General features: G+C 43.3%; 1 protein-coding gene across 1 annotated transcript; it reads left to right on the top strand.

The window, feature by feature from the left end:
• Positions 1–1828: 1828 nt before the first annotated feature.
• Positions 1829–21339, top strand: Frmd7 (FERM domain containing 7). The gene is made up of 12 exons (XM_057760782.1): positions 1829–2011; positions 2916–3020; positions 3837–3879; positions 5693–5726; positions 8438–8535; positions 14355–14469; positions 14667–14814; positions 16304–16399; positions 17690–17853; positions 19068–19136; positions 19240–19315; positions 20257–21339. Exons 1-12 carry the CDS (start codon positions 1829–1831, stop codon positions 21337–21339), a joined length of 2214 nt encoding a protein of 737 aa, XP_057616765.1.
• Positions 21340–22210: the final 871 nt, after the last annotated feature.

Genomic DNA, 22210 nt, shown 5'->3' with positions numbered 1-22210 from the left:
GACTAGCGATGTAGCCAGTGGTAGAACACTTGTCTAACACATGTAAAACTCTAAGTTTGACCTCTGATACATCATGATTAGAAGTTCTGTTTCGAAGGCAGGCAGTGCTCTACGGCTAGCCAAGGGAGACGAAACCAGGACCAGAATCAGGATTGGAGTCTCCGTTTCTTGTATAAGAAGACTAACTGATGGCAGAGGCTTTAGATCTACAAAGGAGCTTGATTAGAATGTCATAGTGTACCGTCTTAAACAAGAGCAGATGATTATACAGAAAATCAGAAGCCCTGAAGGAGAAAACCAAAAAGCTATATATTAACAGATATTCTGTGAAGGACATACAAACGTTGAAGAATTGGATCGCAAATGGTAGAAAAAAATTAAAGGTTGCATGTTGAGACAGAACCAAAATCGTACCTATTATGTAACACATTCCACAAGGCTGGCCAATTTCAACGTACACTAGGAAGGGAAATGCCTGTCCCGAGATGGGGGTGGAGTACTTGAGCCACAGGAGCGCCCAGACTCCAACTGCAAAAATGCTAAAGGCTTCGGGAACTATTTGGCAATATTTACATGGATGGAAGAATTGGTGGATTATAGTCATAAACATGGTGGGGTCTGAAGGAAAGGGGCCAAAAGAAAGCCTTACTTAAAACCCTTCTGTGACAGTCTTTGTATTTTAGTGAGTGCAGAAGCTTTTAAGTAAACACATGTATACAAATATACAGAGTATGGCAATGTTGATAGGGAATAAGTACTGTGATGGAAAAATCTGACCAAAAAAACAGAGAGAGGTAGGAAGAAGGGAGGGAAGGAGAGAGGGAGGGAGGGAGGGAGGGAGGGAGGGAGGGAGGGAGGGAGGGAGGGAAGGAGGGAAGGAGAGAGGGGGTAGGGAGGAGGGAGGGAAGGAGGGAGAGAGAGAGAGAGAGGGAGGGAGGGAGGGAGAGAGAGAGAGAGAGAGAAAGAGAGAGAGAGAGAGCGCAGAGAAACTGGAGTCCAGGATTTAGTCCTCACGACAGAAACGGTGTTGGAAAAAGTATTGCTGCCATCCTTCTCCCTTTAGAAATTCTTTTTTTTTTCCTTCATAATAAAAATCCCGTGGCAGCTCCTTGTCTGGAGGACTTTAAAAATAGGAGCGATTTCATCTGTCTGGAATGGTCTGTGTCAGCACTTGCCCTAGGCAAGGTTGCCACACAGGCCTGAAACACCCCCACTTCCCATCCCCCTGGCCAGCGCTTTCCTCTCCCACTAGACACCCCCATGCCCTTTGCACCCCCACTTCCAGCTCCAGACCTGACTCCCTTTTCTTGGCCAGTAACTTCAACACGGTCTCCCACATCAAATCACACTGGGCTTCTCTCAGCCTCCTCTTCAGGTGTGAGGGGGTGCAATCTCTTTTGCCCTTTGTGGCCTATCTGAGTTTAAAAATAGGGCCCTGGTTAACCCAAATGAATCTTAAATTGGAGCTCTGTGCAGGGTAACCAGAGGAGGAAAGGGAAGGGGGTGAGCAGCATAGTTTTGGTCAGTGGGGGAAGTGGTGGGGAGGTGGGCTACCTTCCTGGAAGCTATTAAATCCCAGATGTAGATTGTTCAGTGTGCCACTGCCTTAGGGTGACCCCTGCTCTCCTAGCTGCTGTTAATTCCATGGCTCAACGACTTGCGACTCCACTTCCATGACCCCACACCTGGCTTCTTTCTCAGCACGCTGGGCACCCTCTGACTTTGCTTTAGCTAGGGGTTTTCAGCGGCATGTTTTTGTGACGATCAGCCAGGGTCCAATTTTCCCATCACCATCTTTCCTGCAACAGCGTGACACTGGGGTTCGGTGATGGTGGCCCTTCAAGCCATACTGAGCTCGATGAGATTTTCACAGAGCCGGTCCTATTCACAGTGCCGGTTCCCAGAGAAGCCTAAGAAAGTGGCACCGCTTTGGGCTCAGAGTGTGTGGGGGCTTTATGAAGAAATATGTGGGACTTGCGTGAACGGAATATGCTGTATGGAGATTTTGCGGGCAAAGATGCCAAAATGAAATTTACTCAGAAAACTCATATGATGAATTTGATCAACTTCCTATTTGTTAGGACAGCAACCCCTTAAAAGCCTCTACTGTACATCAAGCTCTGAGCTAGACTTGAGGAGTCACAACGAAAAGATATGGAGGGATTTTTTTTTTTCAAATAAGGGGGAAGGCAGACACACAGGGTAACATGTGTCCTGCTTGAGGTAAGCCAGGGTGAATGGGAACTCAGGGAGCGTCTGGAAAGCTCTCCTAGGGCAATGCTATCCGAGCTGAGTAGGAGTAAGCCATACCAAAGAGAGGTGGGAAGGGCAGGAAGGCTGTGGAGAAGGAATGACATGTGCCGAGGCATGGAGGCATGAAACGATTTGACATGTCAGGAGAGCTGCAGGCAAGCTGAGATCAGTAGAGAGCCATGCGTCCAGGAGATGGGGCAAGAAACACAGCTGGAGAGGCAAGCGGGCAGAATGAGAGAAGGGAGTCGCCATCCTTCCTGGCTGAGCAGTCAAGCTCTTCCCAAAGGAGGACTTGAAGTAGGGCTAAGGTAGGGTCAGATTTACATCTTGATTAAACTGTCTGTCAGTTTGGGGGAAATCATTCAAGCTACCTGCAATAAATGGATTAAGGCTTTTTTATGTGAAGGATAAATGTGCAGATCTAGTGACTGCTAAGTGCAAGGTTATCTCTTCCAAGAGGGCTTGTCATTAGTCTGAGGAGTTCTTAGGGATGTGGCTAGAATATCTGTAGGGAGATCTGTCTGTATCTGTAAAGTTCCAAACATCTTTTTGCAGTGCACAGGTCCTCTAAACAGAGAGGCTTGAAGAAAGGCATTGCTTCTCCCCCTTATCATGCATTCCATGCTAGGAACTCAAACTGTGCTATAATCTGTTTTGTTTAGCAAAAATCATCCGGAAAAGCACTCTTTAACCTGAGTTGCAGCCACCTTAATCTTTCGGAAAAGGAATATTTTGGATTAGAATTCTGCAGTCATTCTGGAAATAATGTAAGTGGTTTTTGTTTTTTAAACAGGATTTTGTGTGTCTAGAAATGCTTCAAGATGCAGTTTGCACCTAGGTACACAAGGCTCAATCCCGTATTAAAAATGCAAAACCTATTTATACCTTGCAAAATCACTGTATTTAAAACCGACTTTCCTCCCCCCGCTTTGTTTTTTAAGCTATCTTGGTTTACCAAACAAATTCTTCTGTCTCATGACCCTTTTCTGTTACTCTTTGACCAGCTATCAGAGTCTTATCTATTTTGAATGGTTGGACCTTAGTCCCCAGAATTAAGACTCCTGACCTCATGACTGTTTAGGGAGATTTCTTTCCCTGTTTCTTGGGCCCAAACTTTCAGAAGGTTCTTCTGCTGCATCTGGCCTTGGCATATCTGTAATCTGGCACCTTCCCAGAGAGGCTCATTCTTAAGTGAGATGGGCAAGGGGAAAGGCGGGACTCAAATGTGAAGCCGAATGTTTTTATGAGTCCTCATAGCCAGGGATGAGCCTTGCCTCTATCATCCTACCCAGGCAGGGAAGCGGTGATTGAACCATCACCAATGCAGAGTTTTATAGATCAGCAGTGTTCACTGTCACTGGGAATACGAGGGGGGCTTTCTGAGAATGGGGAAGGTATATCATCTCATTGACATGACTGTTTGTTTCCAACTATTTCTGGAAATCTAAATCGTCCCGGGGTTTGTTCATTTGATGTTGACCTTTATCTCGTACCAAAAAAGAAAAAAAAAAAGAAAAAGAAAGAAAAAAACCTCTGCTCACTGCTGCTGTGTTCTACCAATTGTTTCACTGATATTATTGCAGGTTTGGCTGGAACTGCTGAAGCCCATAACAAAGCAAGTAAAAAGTAAGTATGGAAGATCACTCAAGGAATGTCGTCCTCAGCTCACACTGGAAAAGTGATTCTATAGCCCCACACAATTCCTCACCCTACTGAAATGGGGAAGAGGGCTTTAGACAGGTTGCCTCAGCCTCTCATCTGTCCAGTAAGTTTAGCAATAGAGAAAATTGCCTTAGTTTAGTCTGAGCTGAAGAAGCTCATGTGGCTGGTCTTGGAGTACATCTGAAGGGTTCTGGTAATTATGCCACCTGCGGATGGCGCGTGGGAGCGTATCTCACCCGGCGCCCTGTGAAGCTTCAAGCATCCTTAGTGTCAATCTGTGAGAATGTTCCCCTTCTGCCTGAAGATTCTTTCCTTTCCTGCCATCGCCAGCCTTGCCATTTGCTTCAGTTTATGTTCAGATGATTCCTGTATCTCACATGGAACCTCATTCGTGGGACAAGGGTTCAGGGGCATGGCCGTTTAACTAACTTCACAGGCATTTTTCTTTTTGCAAGTGGATCTTAACACTTTGGGAAACCTTGCTTCAGTCTCTTCCTGGTTCCTTGATCCACTCTGCTCTTCACACATTGATGCCTTCTGTGACTCTACTTCCCCCAATTCTGTGATTTATGTCACCCAATTTCAGTAGCTTCTGAACTGATTTTTCTCCAATTAAAGCATCTATATCACTCTTCAAGGGATCAACTGAAATATATAATCCTGACCACATCTCCCTTCTGCTTAAAATGCTTCCCTGGCTCCCTAATTACCTCTGAAGTTCAACCTTTTTAACGTGGTATGCAAAGCTCTAGACCCTATAGTAAGCGATTTGTCCCTACCACTTACCATTTCAATTCCTGCCTCTGCTAACGTTCCTCCAGGAAGGCTTCCTCAACCTAGGCTGTGTGATACTCAAATTGGTCTGTTTAATTATTTGTCTCTCCAACAAGACTGGGAGGACTTGAGTATCTTTTAATTTCCACAGTATCCGCTTAGGATAATATCCCGCAGTGAAGAGCACCCGGAAATGATGTATTGAACGGATGACATTGTTCCTTCTTGTGTGCGGTTACTTTCGATCTAACAAACTTTATTCTTTTTCTTCTGGTACTGGGGATGGAACCCTGGACCTTGTATATGCTAGCAAAGTATCCTACCAGTGAGCTCCACCCCAGCCTCAAGTTTCTCATTTTCAAATACAAGTAGGTGTGAACATGTGCAAATGTGGTTTCTCAGGGGTATATTTTAAGATTGATAGAGACACTGGCCCACATTGTTTCGCCTTCCTTTTATGAAACCCTTAGGACATCCACTCACGTGCTTGAGCTGAACCTGGGCCCTTTTCTCATGCGTGGCTGGACATTCACAGACAGTGAGCTGTAAATAGTCTTCTGAATAACTCACTTCTTAAGAAAAGACAGAGTAGGCCCCCAGTGAACATATCTTTACAAAAGAAACCCGAAGGGAGAAAGGGTGTGAAGGGGGGCTGATTGGGAGGATGTACTCAACTGCTGTACACATGGGGTCACAATCCAGAAATGAAAACAACATACATGTGAAAACCCCAAATGTAAAGTAGTCTATGGGAAGGGGTAATGGAGAGGGGAGGGAAGCAGAACACTATGTGTGTGTGTGCATGAGTGTGTGTGTGTGTGTGTGTGTGAGAGAGAGAGAGAGAGAGAGAGAGAGGGAGGGAGGGAGGGAGGGAGGGAGGGAAGGAGGGAGGGAGAGAGAGAGTCTTAACTGTTGTAATGAACATTTAAGAAAACTTATGGAGATATTGTGTTTTAAGATCCTAAGGAGGTTGTTTTCAAATTTATGGTGAAATTTTTCCCAGTGGACCCTGGACACCTTCGGGAAGAACTCACAAGGTAAAGTGTTTAACTGTGTGTGTGCTGAAAGATGCTACTTGAGAATACCCATTCTCCAGCTATTGAAGAAGGGGCTCTGATTCCCTTTTGCATGGCTTGGGTTTAAGTCATTCTCTGAATCAAGGTGAAGGGCTAGAAAGAGGGAAGATCTGGCTGACCCCCCCAAAGTTAATCTCTCCAAATTTCAGAACTAAGAATAGATAAGTGGTAAACCTGGGTGGCATTCAAGGCTTAATCCGTTAAGTGCCACAATAGTACGCTGTTTTATGTCATCTGTGTTTCAATCAGCATAGCTTTGGGGCCAGCTAATGCTCGTGATCATTGGAAATGAGTGGCGGGATCCCATAGGCAGAAAGGGAAGCATTCTGTAATGATGATATATGCTTATGAGAAATGCTCTTGGTAATTGCAGTGAAAACCTACTTCGGCAAAATGACATTGCCACTGTGACACTCCCCCAAAACACAGTCTGCTTTCAAGACTGACACTGCTACCCATAGAAAGGAGCGAAGTCTTTTAGATTATAGATGAGAAGCGTGTCCTGGAAGCTAAAGTTGACTGAGTTAAAAACCGCAGGTTGTTGGGCGTTCATCTCCCTTCCACAGGGGGCCGACTGACTTGCCCCTTTGGTGTGGGCTCTGCACAGTTGCTTGCCTTCCCTGCTCTGCTTCTCTCCGCATTTCGCTGTTGTCCACCACCCTTGCTTCCTTGCTGTGTAAACTAGCTTGCATTCACTAAATCTTGGTAGTTGGGTTTTAAACTATGACCAATTTTGATGGGGATGAACTTTCTCAAAAATACGGGAAAAATTAATGTGATGATAAATATCTCATCAATTATTCAGCTGTAGCAGGCAGCTGCCTTCTTAAGTGGTGCCTGTTACTACTGACGCAGCGTGATGCCTTCTTCCCAATGAGGGATAATCAAATGACAAAAGGTTTTCTTTCTCTTCGCTAAGAACAAACTTCAATTCCCTCTCGCTTCTGCAAAGTGACCGATTAATGGCATATCCAACTAAATTTGAAAATAGGCAATGGTAAATGTTAGGGTTCCTTTAGATTTTCGTTTTTGTTCCATTTAAGAATACATAACTGAGCTGGGTGTGATCACTCATGCTTGTAATTGTAGCACTCCAGAGGTCGAGACAGGAAGAATGCTGTGAATTCAAGGGTAGCCTGGGATATGTAGGAAATTTTAGGCCAGCCTGGGCTACAAAGTGGAACCTGTCACAACAAACAAAGAAACACACAATCCAGCAGTGACAACTAAAAGGAATAAAAACCTACGTGTTGTAGAGATTAAAAACATACCTTATTGTTTGGGGCCAAGGCATGGCCTTCTGAGATTATTATACAAAAATAACTATCTTGACTGAATCATTTCTAGGGCATTAGAGACACTACAATTTGAAGGGACATAATAGCTAAAGCTTCCATGAACTAAATGATGACTTGTCAAGATTCTTCAGACCAGATTTTCATTTATCATCTGCAACTAGTTATCTTTTATTACATTGCCTTCAGGGCATTAGTCACTGAAAAATTCACATAGAATTTAATCTAGGGTATTTTATTTTATATAGGTAAATACAATAGGTAATGCATGTGCTTGCATATAAAAGAGAGTATTGTAACTGAATTTTGCTCTGGACAGGAAAGCAGTGGAGTCTTTCTTATATACTTATTCACCAAAAAAAATGGGCCCTGGGACTGGAGAGATGGTTATGTAGAAAAGCACTTGCCACACAAGAGTGAATCCCTAAGTTCAAATCCCTGAACCCAAATAAAGCTGGACATGGGACATAATCCATGAGAGGAGAGGCATGCCTAGAAGCTGGTAAGCCAGCGAAATTAATGTCCAAAATCTTATTTTACATAAGGTGGAAGGCAGTGACTGATACCCAAAGTTGTCCTCTGACCTCTGTACACACACATACGAACAAGCACACACACACACACACACACACACACACACTCGCGCAAACACAAAAGTGAGTTCCTTCCTAAGGCCTTAAGTCCATTTCGGCAGAACCCTAAACACAAACCTGCATTTTATGGTCCCTGATGAAGGTTCCACCTACTGTTTGTAATGTACTCAAATGGGCTCCGATTGGCAGTACCATGGCAATCTAGACGAAGGAATAAGGTGGGCACAGGCCTGGCTTGATTGCCTTGACTCCTGAGATCTGCTCTTTGGGTAGGTAGCCGCATATGTTAGGTTCCAGCACCGGTTCCAGTATCCTAGCGCTACAGTCTGCTCAGAAGAGCTTGGCATCATTGTAAAATGTGGTGATTGCTAATGCTCCCCTGGCCTCAGGAATTCTTAGGGCCCTACCTACCTGGCTGCTCTCGGTGTTCCCCAGAGTCTGTTTGCGCTTGCTGGGGCTCCCGCCTCTCTAGTTCAGGATGTGGTCGTTTCCACAGCAGAAAGCACTAGTAGAGGATTGGCTGAGTCCCTCAAGCTGGTGGCAGGCTACAGTCAGGGCAATTCCTAAGGGTCGCGGAACCTGCCAAAGTGCTGGGTCAGCCAATTGTGGGCTGGGATTGGGTTGGTTCTGAAGCAAAGCCTATATATGATTCACCACCCCCTAAAAGGCCTCTGATTGACTGGATGCTGTTCCTCCTTAGAATTAGCTTGGGTCTGGGAGAAAGGAAATTTTCTTTCTGTATCCCTGCTTCTTTGTCAAAATCTCTTCCTCCAATCCTTTGTAGGTATCTTTTCACTCTTCAAATCAAGAAGGACTTGGCTCTGGGAAGGCTCCCATGCAGTGATAACTGTACAGCGTTAATGGTGTCACACATCTTACAATGTAAGTACCAAAACTCTACGCCTGGCCCATTCGCTAGGGACAGAGCCAAACACCTCCAGTTTGCATGCTTGGCACTGTATTCATTCAGCATTAAGAGGAAAGAAGATCTCGTTCAGAGACAGTGAAGTGGTGCTTCATCACACTCATTGAGATCCGAATGAAATCTTGTCCCTTGTCATGACTGTAAAGCACGCTCCCTTATTTCTCTGAGCCTGACGTTCTTGTATTTAAAATAGTGACAAGAATGCCATCTCATGGAGGTGCTTCTGATGGGTAAAAGTGCTGGTTTTATCCCATTTTAGTCTACCTACCCTGCTGTCACCATCCCTTGACTTGCTGTCCAGGAACTGCGTTGAGTAATTCTTGCCATGGATTTAACCGAGGAGTCCCTGCGCCCTCTGCTTGCCCTAGGTTATATGTCCACTCCATGTTCTGCAGAGAGTAAATCATGGAGTGGGGAAGGTGGAAAGAGACTGAAAGGCACCAGGCTTAGGCCAGTGTTTCCAGCATGTCAGCAGCCCAGCAGTTGGACTAGCAAGAACAGTGAAGGTAGACTTGAGGAGGCCTGGGGAAACGTGGGGACCTGCCTGGGACGGAGTTACACAGGCCAGGCCATGCTGTTCCTGCAGTCTGGACGGTAGGGGCTAGGCGGTGTAAGATGACATCTTTCCAAAGGCCAGCTGGACTTTCTCTATTTTGAAGAAGCCTCCCAAGAATACAATGTTCCTTGATAATCCTGCAGAATCATAACTTCGGGGTTTATTTTTTTTTGTTTATTTCCTAAGTTCATTTCTGACCTTTGTTCATTACCTTTCTACCAGTCCATAAATGGTAGACTTCAGATGTCGCTAAGAACAACACAGTGAAGTGCTTGGATTGGTACTACATCCTAGGCAGTGTGTCAAGCGACTCCCAGCTGGGACAAGAGAGCTCCGGACTCTCAAAAAGGCAACAGATGGAAAGTGCCATAGGTGTCAAGGAAAGTTGATGGAAGAGATGGATTCTGTACTGGACTTAAAGGAATACATGGGAACGGAATATGAAGATGGGCAGAGAAAACAGCATAACATTGGTGATGGTTCAAGAAGCATTTTACACAGGGCATGAAGAATGACCACACGTAGCTCAAGAATAGTGTCTATCTAGGAGACATGGTGACAAATGAAGCCATGTGCCACATGCTCAGTGTCATTCCTGGCACTGACGTATGATGCGTGGCGTAGAGCAGCTAGGAGGAGCTTCCTTCTCCATCAGTTACCTCTTTAGAAAGCAGTTTAAGAGGGTCGGGCTCCAGGTGACCTCTTGGGGGGACCCCAATTTTATTCTTAACAGTACTGCCATATAAATGGTCATTGGGCAATGCCCATTTCACGTAGAGTACAGGCTACTTCAGCTTTTCCAGAAGGTATGTGGTCAAAAGACATTGATTTTGTGGAGAAAAAGCTGCAGGCCTAGCAAGTTAGCACTTCAGTCAATCCCAGTCTGACTCAGAGGACTCAAGGTCACAGACAGAATCACAGCCCAATTGCTCATTTATCTGCTCATTTTCTCATTGGTCCAATATTTGCTGAGTGCCTGCTGTAGGCTAGACATTCAAGAGCCCAGACATTCTGACTTTGGCATTTTAATAGTTACACCTCTTTTATGCACCTCTAGCCACATAGTCCCTACCAAACATTCTTTGCATAATTTAGACGAATAGTCCTTCTTAGAAACACATAGTATGGTCTTTCTTCATCATTCATTAAACAACAAAACTATGGGATAAGTGCCACCTTGCTAGATCCTATGATAAGCATGGAGAGCACAGTAGTGAGCTATGACCCAACCCTTGTCTTCATGGACCCCACATTGTGGCAGCGCAAGAGAGTCAGACAATGACCAAAATAACAACCAAAAAAAAGCATATGAATGTTCGGAGGGAATGAGAGCAATGGAGAAAATCAGAACATAGAAGGGAGATGGGGGATTCTAGGTGTGGGTGCTGGGCATTGCAATAATAATAATATTATATATTATTATATAAATAATAGTGGGGAGGGTAAGCCTAACATAAAGGGGACAGTTGAACAATAGTTTGTTGGAGGCACAAAAGTGAGCAAAGGAGACAAGTCTAGTGACAGAGAGGGCCGCACATAAGGAAAACTCTGTGGAAAAGGCCAGAGGAGAGGAGATGCCTGGTGTGTTTAAGAAACATCAAGAAGGCTTTGTGACTGGCTGCAGCCTTAGTGAGAAAGTAGAGGGGAGTTCCAAGCACATTGAAGGTCTAGAACATGACTCTAAATGAGGTAGGAACCATAGGGACAGAAGACTGAGGTAGGAGAAAAAAGACCACTTCCTTTTCATCATCAGAAGCACCTCCATCAGAAGGAATTCTTGGCCACTGTTTTAAATATAAGAACAAAATCTGAATTAAGTTTTAAGAAAACCATATTGGCTGCTTTGGAAAACTCTAGCACTTAGAAGGGAATGGTGGTAGTAGGCAGAATGATAAGAGGAGATCTTTAGGAGAGGTGATAGGAGTTGAACCAGAAAGGCCTAACACTTGATCATAGCAGCTGACAGTTTCTGCTACTGGTGATACCATTTTTTCCTGCTAAATTGTCACAGAAGTACACGGAGAGGAAATTAACAGTGTCTTGTGTTCTTACATTTTCCTGATGGTCTTTATAGGGTTTTGTTTCTAAGGAACCTGAAAGATGTTCATATATGATGTGTGTGAGTGTGTGCTGTATTCTAAAAAAATGACTCAATTGAGGTATAATTTACATGCTATAGAATTTACTCATTTATAATGCACAAACCAATGGGTTTTAGTAAATTCATGTCCATCCAGCTATGACTACAGTCCAGTTTAGAACACTTCTATAATGTCAACAGAAACCTCTCAGGGGTGGGGATATAACTTGGAATTATGACTATCCTAGTAGATAGAAAGAAATAGCTCATTACCTGGATAACTAGCTTTTTTCTTTATTCTTATTCTTTGATATTTCCTACAATGAAATACGGTCAGACCCCGCTGGTTTTCCAGTCCAGTTCCCTCTGTATCCCCCAACATATGCCCCTCCCAACTTCATACCTTCTATTTTGTTTTGTTTTGTTTCTGATAACCCATTAAGTCCAGTTAGTACTGCCCCCATGCGCATGGATATGGGGCCATTCCCTGGAACACAGGAAATCTACCAGTGGCTACCCCCTCAAAGAAGAGCGATTCTCTCCCTTCTCCAGCAGCTATGAACTGCCAGTAGCTCCACACTGGGGCCCAGAGACCACCTCCCCTATCTGTACCAGAATTTTGGCTCGTTCGATTTGTGCAGGTAATCACAGCTGCTGTGAGTTCAGAGTGCCCTGGCCTCATACTGTTCAGAGGACAGCATCTTACAGCATTCCTCCCCATCTTCCAGCCCTGTTATTCTCTCTGCCTCCTTGCCCCTATTTTTCTGTTTCCTGAACTATGCTTGGTGGTGAGGATATTCCATTTAGGGCTGAACACTTAATCTCTTTGACCAATTAGGAGTCTCTGTATTGACAGCTGCCCAATGCAAAAAGAGGCCTCTCTGGTCAAGGTTGAGAGGCCAGGACTGTGGGTACATAAAAATTGTAACCAGGACAGGAACCAAAAAAGCTAAGGAGAAACCCTGTCTCGAAAATCAAAAAAAAAAAAAAATTGTAACTAGCATTATTCTAATGACCAACCAATTGTTTTGAACACCTTTTCATGTGATTATTCGGAGAGAGAGAGAGAGACAGAGACAGAGAGACAGAGATTGATCAATGTCCATTGAAATATTTTTGCCCATTTTGAAATGTTTTATCTTACCATTGAATTTTAGAATGGTTTCTTTTTTAAAATAAATTCTGATAGCCACAAGACATTCTTCTTCTTAGTTTTTGTCTAGGTCTTTCGTAGGTTAACCCCTTAGATGTAGGTCTCTGATTCATTTTGAGTTCACTTCCAGTATACTTGTGTGGTGTGTTACATGAGGTCACAGATAAACGGCCAACTATTTAGAAAGATCAGAAGGATTCGGGTAGCATTGCTGGGTATCTTCTAGATTCCCGACGGACAGAGTGATGATTTAACTGTAACTGGTTTCTATTGTATTTTTTCAGATGTATTTCCCTTTGTGCTGGAACAATTCATTGAAAAGATTTTTATTTCTTCACTGCATTATCTTGGCAGCTTTGTCAAAAAGAACTCTGAGAGTTTAGTTCTTGACTTTTCATTTAAGCTTCATTGTTCTCTATTGGTTTCTTGGAAATCTGTAAATATTGTAAATCTGTAAAAACTGGAAGTCTGTAAATCTTTATATCTCCAGAAGACAATTTTATCTTTTTATTTACATTACAAAAGTTTCAAGTATCTTTTCCTGGTCTGGTTGCACTTACTGTGCTCATAAGTACAATTCTGGGTAATGTGGCCAAAGCAAGCTTCTTTATCTTATTTCTGCCTTTAAGGGAAAGTCTTTATTCTCTTGCTATGTGATATGACTATATTGTTAGCCACAGATTATTTTCATAGAGAACTTTTTATCAGGTTCAATATGGTTTCTTTAGTTCCTTATTTATATAGTGTTCTTAGCCATGTACATGTATTTTACTCAAAATGAGAATATCACAGGATTCCACAAAGAGTGTATTACTCTTAAACACTATATATGGCCTACAGTATGTATATACATATATGCGTGCAATAACAATTAATAAAAAAGGAGGCCGTAATTGGAAGGACAGTGGGGAAGGGTACATGTAAGGCTTTGGAGGGAGGACATAGAAGGGAGAAATGTTGTGGTGAAGTTATAAGCAAAAAAAGAGAGAGAGAACATATGTGAATAATAGGTGTGGCTATATCTCTTCTTGTCCAGGTATCTTAGATTAAAAGCAACAATGGAGAATAAAGTGCTCTAAACGTTGACTTTAGGAGAAAAAACAATCAGAAAATAACTCATATGAATCTTAGACACAGAAGAACATAACAATTCTAAAGAAAACAGAAGTCAAAGAAGACAAATGTCATTTACAGTAGGGGCAGGGAATTAAGTGCATAGCTGCCAGGGCGGACTTTATCCTGTAGTAGTTGTCTCTAACAAGACTGGAGATGTCTGAAAAAGAGTAAATTAGCTTCATAGATAAACTTCCAGCGATTTGGAAAGGATGATTTGTCTATCAGGGACTCAAATTGTTGGGGATTTACTAAATTGCCCAAGGACAGACTGGTGACTTGGCTGTAGTTAGCGTGCACTCTAGTTGATATTTTATTCTCCGCGTATGCCAATGGCTAGTCATAGTAGACGGAAATTTGGGATGTGTTAGTCTTTACTAGGTTCCTCATAGGAAAATCCCGAAGACCGGGAAGTTTAAATGAGACAATGACTCCTCACCGTCCTGGAAGCTGGAGTCTAAGATGAAGGTGTTGGAAGGTTTCCTTCAGCTCGAAGCCTCTTTCATCATCCTGATGAAGGCAGTCTTCTTTCTGTGTCCCCGTATCATCTTTTTTCCTGTGTACCCATCTGAGAATCCCTGTGTGCCTGGCTTTCCTCTTTTAAAATGGATTTTGGAGCTTTTAATGTCTGTTCTGGGTGTGTAACCCACAATACAAGCTGAGTGCTCACAGAAACCCACCGCTTGTGATGTGAGAACAAGTCCATTACTTCCTCCTGTACAGACAGAAATATACCCAAAGCATGGGGCGTGCTGGGGGATTAGGCTACACCAACCGCAGAGAAAGGGCTTTGGGGGGCTGAATGGGAGGTTTCTTAGGTTGTACTTTAATTTCTTAATGGAAATGTGAAAACTGTCACTTTTCTATTGTACAGCAGAACTAGGAGACTTTCATGAAGAAACAGTTAGGAAGCATCTGGTACAAACCCAGTATTTCCCAAGCCAAGACTGTTTAGAGAGCAAGATCATGCACTTTCACCAGCAGCACATGTAAGTGCGTCCCCTGGCCCCTGCTTTCCCAGTGGAGGACACTAAAGCTGGGACAGACTCTTGAGAGCAAACTTTACGTCTGAGAAGCTTCAGTCCCAAGAACACGCTCAGTCCGTGTGCATCTCTCGGAGAAAAGGTTGAGGGGTGGGAAGAGTTGTTCTGCATTTGTTGGGCTCACGAATCCCTTCCCGTTGCAGTGGCCGGAACCCAGCTGAATCAGACATTCTGCTACTGGACATAGCAAGGAAGCTGGATATGTATGGCATCAGACCTCAGCCTGCCAGCGACGGCGAAGGGATGCAGATCCACCTGGCTGTTGCTCACATGGGAGTACTGGTGTTACGGGTACTAACTCTTCCCTTGAGTGCCCTTCAGTGTGCTGGGAGTGGTTATCGTGACTTCAACTTGAATATCTGTTCCCCAGAGGGTCATAGGGCTTTGTCATACCACCAACTACAAGGGAAGTAGAGCTAATAAAATGGTGTGCAAAAGCTCTCTCCCCACAATGTGCTTTGCCCCTGTGTGCGGTCAGTAATGTACTGTCTGGGCTTTGAGACCATCACACTTTAGATTAGGCCAGCATGGTGAAGTTAGAAAAATCAAGAGGCTCTTAGGGAATCTTTGACTCTAGTATGTGCCAGATGGTTAAGATCCACCCTCAGTGGTCCAAACTGTGATGCGTCCTTTTTTAGAACTCTTTGCATTGGGCATAACCGGTATCAACTGGTAGGTGTAGTAGGAGCTGTGGGGCTGCATTCCTGCTATCCAGCTCCTGGCCGTCTGGCTAGCTTATGCCCCAAAATAATGACACACAAACTGTATTCATATAAACACTGCTTAGCCCATTTCTATTAATGTGTGTAACACCACGAGGTGCGCTTACCAGGAAGATTCTAGCCTACGACCATCCTGGGTTGGAGCTTCATGGCATCTGCTCCAGAGAAGGGAGGCATGGAGTCTGTGCTCACTTCCTCTTCCTCCCATCATTCTGTTCTGTTTACTCCACCCATGTTCTAACCTATCAGGCCAAGCAGTTTCTTTATTAATTAATCAATGAAAGCAAGGGATATATGATACTCCCAGATCAGGTAGGGAATTAATGTTGAATCCCACCAGCAACTGCTGCTGTTTATCACACCATTGTTTCCCTGTAATTTGGAATTTCAAGTTAGAAATCAACTTGAAGGGCCATTGTCTTTTACCATCACGCTGCCCTGCCCCTACTCCCTCAACTCCGCTAAACAATTTTGGTTTTCCTGCTCTGCTTAAAACCAGAATTCCTTAGAGAAGCTAGAAAGGAGCTGCTGTCAGAATGTCCCAGAGAGTGGGCTATCAGCACTGGTAAGAAGTCGGACAATGCAGAAGGCATTTGGGGCAAGGGAGAATGAAGAAGTCACAGGAATGATGGTACAGATAGAGACAGAAGTTTGAAGTAACAAGCAGTAGGAGAGATGGTTGTATATTGAACAACAAAACCCAGCCCACATTTGATGATGTGGCCAGCGAGGAACTGCTGAAGATTTATTAGTTAAATGAGGCAGCAGGATAAATGAGCTTTTTCTTTTAACACTTGTTTTGTGCAAACAGGGAAGGGTGAGATCGCAGAAGGCATTATAGCAATCAATTCTGCTGTGGTCTCACTGTACTGCCTTAAAAGTCCCCCTGTTGCACCTTCTTGCTTCTTGCTTATATACTGGAGGAACTTGTTCCCTACCTGCAATGTTTAAGTTCCGCAGGCTCTTATTCATTAACAGTACTTTCCATCATACTTTTACTGTGGCACAACCCAACTCATGCAGATATGTTCTGAAACTGGCTATGTGTTTCCTTATAGGGAAATACAAAGATTAATACTTTCAACTGGGCTAAGATCCGCAAGTTGAGTTTTAAGAGAAAACATTTTCTCATCAAGCTTCATGCTAATATTTTGGTGAGTAGGTTTCTAATACATTCTATTTCTGTTCACTTGGAGTTTCGCTATTGCTCTAGAAATGATTTGAATATAAATGGTGAAAAGTGCCTGGCCCTGAGGGGTGATGGGTCCCTCTTTGTCCTCTATATAAACTGAGCAGAGATTTAATGATGCTTCAACTAAAGGCAAAACACTATGACATCTGATTTGCACTTCAGAACAAATGATGCAAAAGGAAAATAAGGCAGCTGGACTGAAAGGCAAGTCTCTGTGGACAGCATCTTTGAGGGATCTGATGAGTTAAATGGGGGCCACCAGATCTAGGACAACAGAAGTAATTGTTTGACCTTCTCTTTTATATTTTATAAAGTATCTTCACACACTTCCCTTAAGCGAAAATCATCAAACATCAACTACATGCTTAGGCTGAGAAAGTGTTAGGAAGGATGTTTTGATGACTGACCATGAAGGGGTAAAACCCTATATGTATATCAAGTAATTTGAACCTATAAAAGATCAAGTTTGAATTACATTGCCTAGATCTTGGTGTTATGTAAAGGCGTTCATTTGAATAGTTCATGGGACCAGACCTAGTGTGAACTTCATGGGGAGCCTCAGGGGTTATATGCAGGAACCTGGAAGGAAATGAGAGGAGGGGGAAGTCAGTTCTGACTGCTGGTGGGGCTGTTGAAAAGACAGCTGGGAACCTCCATAGAGCCTTGGGCCAACGAGTGTACACGGTGACTCAAGATGGGAAAAGCTTGTACTTTAGAACTGTAAATCGAAGTTCCCTTAGGACATGTTAAAATATGGACTATGCCAAGAGAGAAATACAAAGTGCTGCGGTATGAGAAAGTACATAGAAGAAGGTGTATTTCTTGCTGGGTCATTGAAAACATTCCTACACATTCAATCATCCTCACAGCAGGAATGAAATCTCAATCTCCCCCCTTCCCCTTGCCTCTTGGTCATTTATACCTTCTTGCCACCTTGAAAAAGAAGCCCTTTGATATTCATTTTAACCTAATTTACAGCTTCCTAAAATGTTTCTGGCAGCAAAGAGGCAAGACAGAACGACATTTAAAGGGAGGGGAGTGTGCAAAGCAAGCCTGGCTTCTGAGTATGAGTGGATGCAGTGTTTGATCTTTGGACGGTTGCGATTCATTTGGTTCCAGTGGCTGTGGAGCCTGTGGGGAGCCAAACAGAAAAGCAGACACTTCATGGGCTGCCGGACTGTCAGTTTCGAAGGTTGGAAGGTCTTTGGTATTCTCGCAGGATGTTTTGCTTGATAGAAAATGGTTTATACAGGTGTTGTGCAAAGATACTTTGGAGTTCACCATGGCTAGCCGAGATGCATGCAAGGCTTTCTGGAAGACTTGTGTGGAGTACCATGCTTTCTTCAGGCTTTCCGAAGAGCCCAAGTCAAAGCCCAAGACCCTTCTCTGCAGCAAGGGCTCCAGTTTCCGCTACAGGTAATTATACTCCGTGCATGGGGAGACCATGCACACTGCTTCTTTTCAATCCATGGGAAACAGTGGGAGGAGTCAGAATTCCAGAAGTAATAAAGAATCCATTTAAGTCACTTGAAAGATTATAAATATTCCTTACTGTTCATTCTTGCTGCATTGCATTGGGTCAGTATTTACTAACCAAAGGGGTTGGGTCAGAATTACAGTGAGGATGTAGGGTAGCAGAGGGTACTTGAAAAATTGTATTCAATGAACTTACTGTCTCCCTGAAAGGCAGCTTCTATGCAGGATGTGGAAGGAAAGGTCAATCATATCCATTAATGGCATTTAGGGAAAAGATAGAGTGAGTAAACACTGCACAGGGGTCAAGAGATTTGGAGGATGGGGCAATCCTGCACTAGAGGCTTCTCAATACAGTTCCCACCTTCGGGGAATTGAAGACAGGTAGACTTGAGATACTGTTTCTATTTGAACACACTAGCCTTGAAATCCACAGGGAGAAGCTTACAGAACTCTAGTGATTACAAAAATAATCCCAATCGTAATGTTTCCACATAAGGAATTTTTCAGACCCTGGAAACCTGCCCTTGGAAGAATAGAGATATTTAAAAAACATATTTTTGATGGAATGTTTCCAAAGTGTACTCTACAAATCCCTATGTTCTTAAACAGATGATATTGAGCATGTTTTGCTCTGTCTTAATGACCTGACTTGTAAAACTCCCTTCTTAGCCTTTGCAGGCCATTGTGCAGTGATAGCCTTAGGTAGGGGTGGCATGTTAGGCCTGGCCCTTTGCTAAATGGCCCCGAAATTTTGAATTTTCTTATTATTGTGACTTCTTCCTGCCTCTTGTGTTTCTCCCAGCACTCAACTAGATAATCTTTACTGGTATGAGCCTACCTGATGCATTTTTTTGACTGTTTTGTTAGCTGCTTTGCATCCACCTTGGGTTGGAAATCTAAATAGCCTCCTTAGAATGAATATGTAGAGTAGGAGTCAGTTGGTATTTGTATTTTACAGGTTTTTTGATTTTGGGGGTAGATGAATTCGCTCTATTCTTGGTGTCCAGAGAAGTAGGTATAGCATCAATATGACAGAGAGTCACAATGTATGACACTCATCCAGACAGTTTAAGGTTCAAAGATGAGGGTGTCGGATTTTAGTTGCACATAGTCTTATGATGGAATTAATGATTTTTGTCTTTTCTTTACAATAGTGGAAGAACTCAAAGGCAACTTTTGGAGTATGGGAAAAAGGAGAGGTTAAAGAGCCTGCCGTTTGAAAGGTGCACCCTTTTCCTTCTTGCTTCTCATGCTCATTGGAAGTTGACTTTAGCCTATAATTTGCATAATGGGCATTTCAATGACTTCTCTGTTTGGGGCTTGCAGGAAACAGTACCCATCTCAGTATCACGAGCGACAGTGCAGGTCATCACCAGACATTCTCTCAGACGTGTCCAAACAAGTAAGGTTTCAGAAAAGCCCTACTTCTTTAGGTATAAGTCATCCAGTCTTCAAATGCTTCCAAGAGTCGATTTTTGCCAGATCTACCTACTGTGTACCAAAGTCACTCCATATGGGGTTAGTCGCTTGGGGAGGTCTAGGCACAGTCAGTCCTTCCTGCTAATAGGTCATTTTGTAAACTACAACTAACTGTGTACTGTGTACAAGTGAAATCCCTGGTGTACCTTCAAATTGCAATCTGTCCTATCAACATCTTTAAAAAATCAGATAATAATACATTTGTATGGCTTCGTAATTTTAAATTTAAAAGCTCTTTTTTTAAAAAAAAAAAACCAGTAGAAACAATAAGGCTTCAAGAAAGGCATACGGTGTTGTTTCTTACTTGGGTAACATGATTTCTAGATACAGTTCCACCCTTGGAACTGTAAAATGATCGCCTCATTTGAGACTTAGATCAGGAAAATTGTTCATCATTTTTCTTTGGTACTGTCTACAAAAGTTAATTGTCGGTGCCATAAATTTCCATGCCTTCACTCAAGTCACAGATGGCTTTTATCTGAAAGGCATCAGATGTAAACTGGTGAAAGGGATCATGGAGATTATGAATCTCTCAGGCCATTCACAGCTCTCTCTTCTACCTTTTATTTACAGAAAATATAGAGGAGGCTGGGGTAGGAACGTAAGACCGTGGTGTCTAAGGTGCACATAGCTAGACAAAGGCAGACAGGGGTAGGATTGCTACTTCTTTGACATAGCTACCAAAATGAACTTCAGAATGGTACCTGAAGGACCCGTGAAATGTGGAGTCTAGAAATGAGATGTCACTGAGAACGAAGAGTGCCATATGTATTTTCTAACCTATAACTTCATGGTGGAAGGCATTACCCTTTCTTTACATATCTAACCTAACCCATCTGACATCAGCATATCTGGGTTTTCAAGGTGGAAGACCTGAGACTTCCCTATGGCAGCGGCTACTACCGAAACGTGGATGGAGCGCACACATCCGAGCCTATGCTAGACAGGAGGAGGAGGAACTCGGCAGTAGAGGTGACATTTGCAGCCGAGCTGGAGCGGTCCAAACCAGAGGCACATCCCACATCGCTCCATCCATCCCAAAGCAGTTCCTCTTTCACCTTTGTTTATGCAGATCCTGTCTTCAACACCGACCCTGATCCCATAGACTTTTTTGAGGAACGGAGCCCTCTAAGCTCCTTCCAGACAGGCTCGAAGTGTGTGGACAATCACATAAGCACATCTCCTGCTTTCCCCAGCAAAGTGAGTCCAGCAAGGCAGCTCACATACACCGATGTGCCCTATATTCCTTGTACTAGCCAGCAGGTTGATATCATGCCTCCTCAAGTCTTTTTTTATGTGGACAAGCCACCCCAGGTACCCAGGCGGTCTCCAATCATGGCAGAGGAAAATGTCAGATCAGACAGCTATCTAGACCCCAGTGCAGTAAAACCAGTCAAGAAGAGCCCCAGGAATAGCAGGATAAAAAGTTTACAGCAAGACCTTCAAGAACTTCAAGAAGCTATGGCTAGAACTTGTGGGAGGAACAATATCAGTGTAGACCTAGGGGAGGAAGACCCACATTTGGATGATGCTTTTGCATATAACCTTCAAGAGCAAACTCCTAAACGATCTCAGAGCCATTCAGACATGAAAACTATCCGTTTTCCTTTTGGGTCAGAATTTAGGCCTTTAGGGCCTTGTCCTGCTTTGACTCGTAAAACAGAGCCCTTTACCTGTACATTTGCAGAGCAGGAGTTCCCCACAGTTCTAATGGATCAGAGCTCAGCAGAAAGATATGTAGTTAGTGAGTCCAGTGATTCAGAATCGGAGATTCTTAAGCCAGACTACTACTCTTTGTATGGCAAAGGCACAAAGTCACCTAGGGCCCGAATCCGCTTGTCGTCTGGTAGTCTGCAGCTGGATGAAGACGAAGAAGATATTTCTTTCACCAAGCCAGATGCTGAAGATAGGACTTTGCTAAAGCCATGCAACTATTTCTTAGCTTAAAAGGGTGAACTCTGTGAACGTTCCTGGCCTGTTCCCTGTTGCCACCTTTAGGTAAGACCTAAGAGCCTTTCAAAATACCTTCTCCTTAGTCATATTAATTGATGCTAATGGAGTCTGCTCATTGCCGGCACTCAGTTTATGAAAGATTAAGTTGCTGTCTCCTTCTAGGAACTTCGTTCTTTTATTTCCTCCGAGCAGACTCTGGAACATGCCTTCTCCTATGGCAGTGTGAGGGAGGTGTACACCATCACCATTCAACATTTCTTTGAGCAGATATTATAAATGAAGACCATCTTCAAAGCTGAAGAACAATGGCGTGGGTTGGTGTATGGGACTGGCTTCTAATGCCACTTTGTGATTCAGTAGTCCATGATTATGTTTGGGTTTGTGTGTGTGTGCTTATGTAACACTAAACTATGGTTTCTCTCCTGATGACCTGTTTGGGACCCAGTGAACAGTCTTGTTATATACCAAGAATGTCAATATACGTAAGTGAGTGGCATAGTTCCTCTCAGCAGAACATGTTTAGAATTAATAGAGGATTTAACAGAATTCTCAATGCTGGAGGTTCTTGGATTAGGCCCATTTCTCATGTCAGATGTGTGCCTGTTGAAGATATTATGATGTTGACTTCTAATTTCTCTCTTCTTAACTACTTATGATATATGGTGGAAATCAATGTTAACAAGCAAGTTTGTTTATTAATTTCTCCTGCTGGAGTATATTTTTTGCCATATCTTGGTTGCATGCATGTAGGCAAGGATCTGAGGTGTAATTTTAATAAAGAACAATGGAAGATCCACTCAAACAGAAGTTATACGTATGACTTTCTTTTTGTTTTAATAAAATTCCGAAGTAGATGGTTGTGGCC

This window comes from Chionomys nivalis, chromosome X (assembly GCF_950005125.1).
Source record: "Chionomys nivalis chromosome X, mChiNiv1.1, whole genome shotgun sequence".
Classification (NCBI taxonomy): Eukaryota; Metazoa; Chordata; class Mammalia; order Rodentia; family Cricetidae; genus Chionomys; species Chionomys nivalis.
The sequence above is the reverse complement of the archived record's forward strand: the minus strand, read 5'-3'. Positions and strand labels throughout refer to the sequence as shown.

What these genes read in the sequence shown, in the direction of transcription:
- Frmd7 (XM_057760782.1), top strand. Translation starts at nt 1,829, where the DNA reads ATGGTGGCCCTTCAAGCCATACTGAGCTCGATGAGATTTTCACAGAGC. An exon ending in CACTTTCACCAGCAGCACAT is followed by an intron (nt 14,470 to 14,666) that starts GTAAGTGCGTCC and finishes TTCCCGTTGCAG; the next exon opens with TGGCCGGAACCCAGCTGAAT. An exon ending in AAGAGCCTGCCGTTTGAAAG is followed by an intron (nt 19,137 to 19,239) that starts GTGCACCCTTTT and finishes TGGGGCTTGCAG; the next exon opens with GAAACAGTACCCATCTCAGT.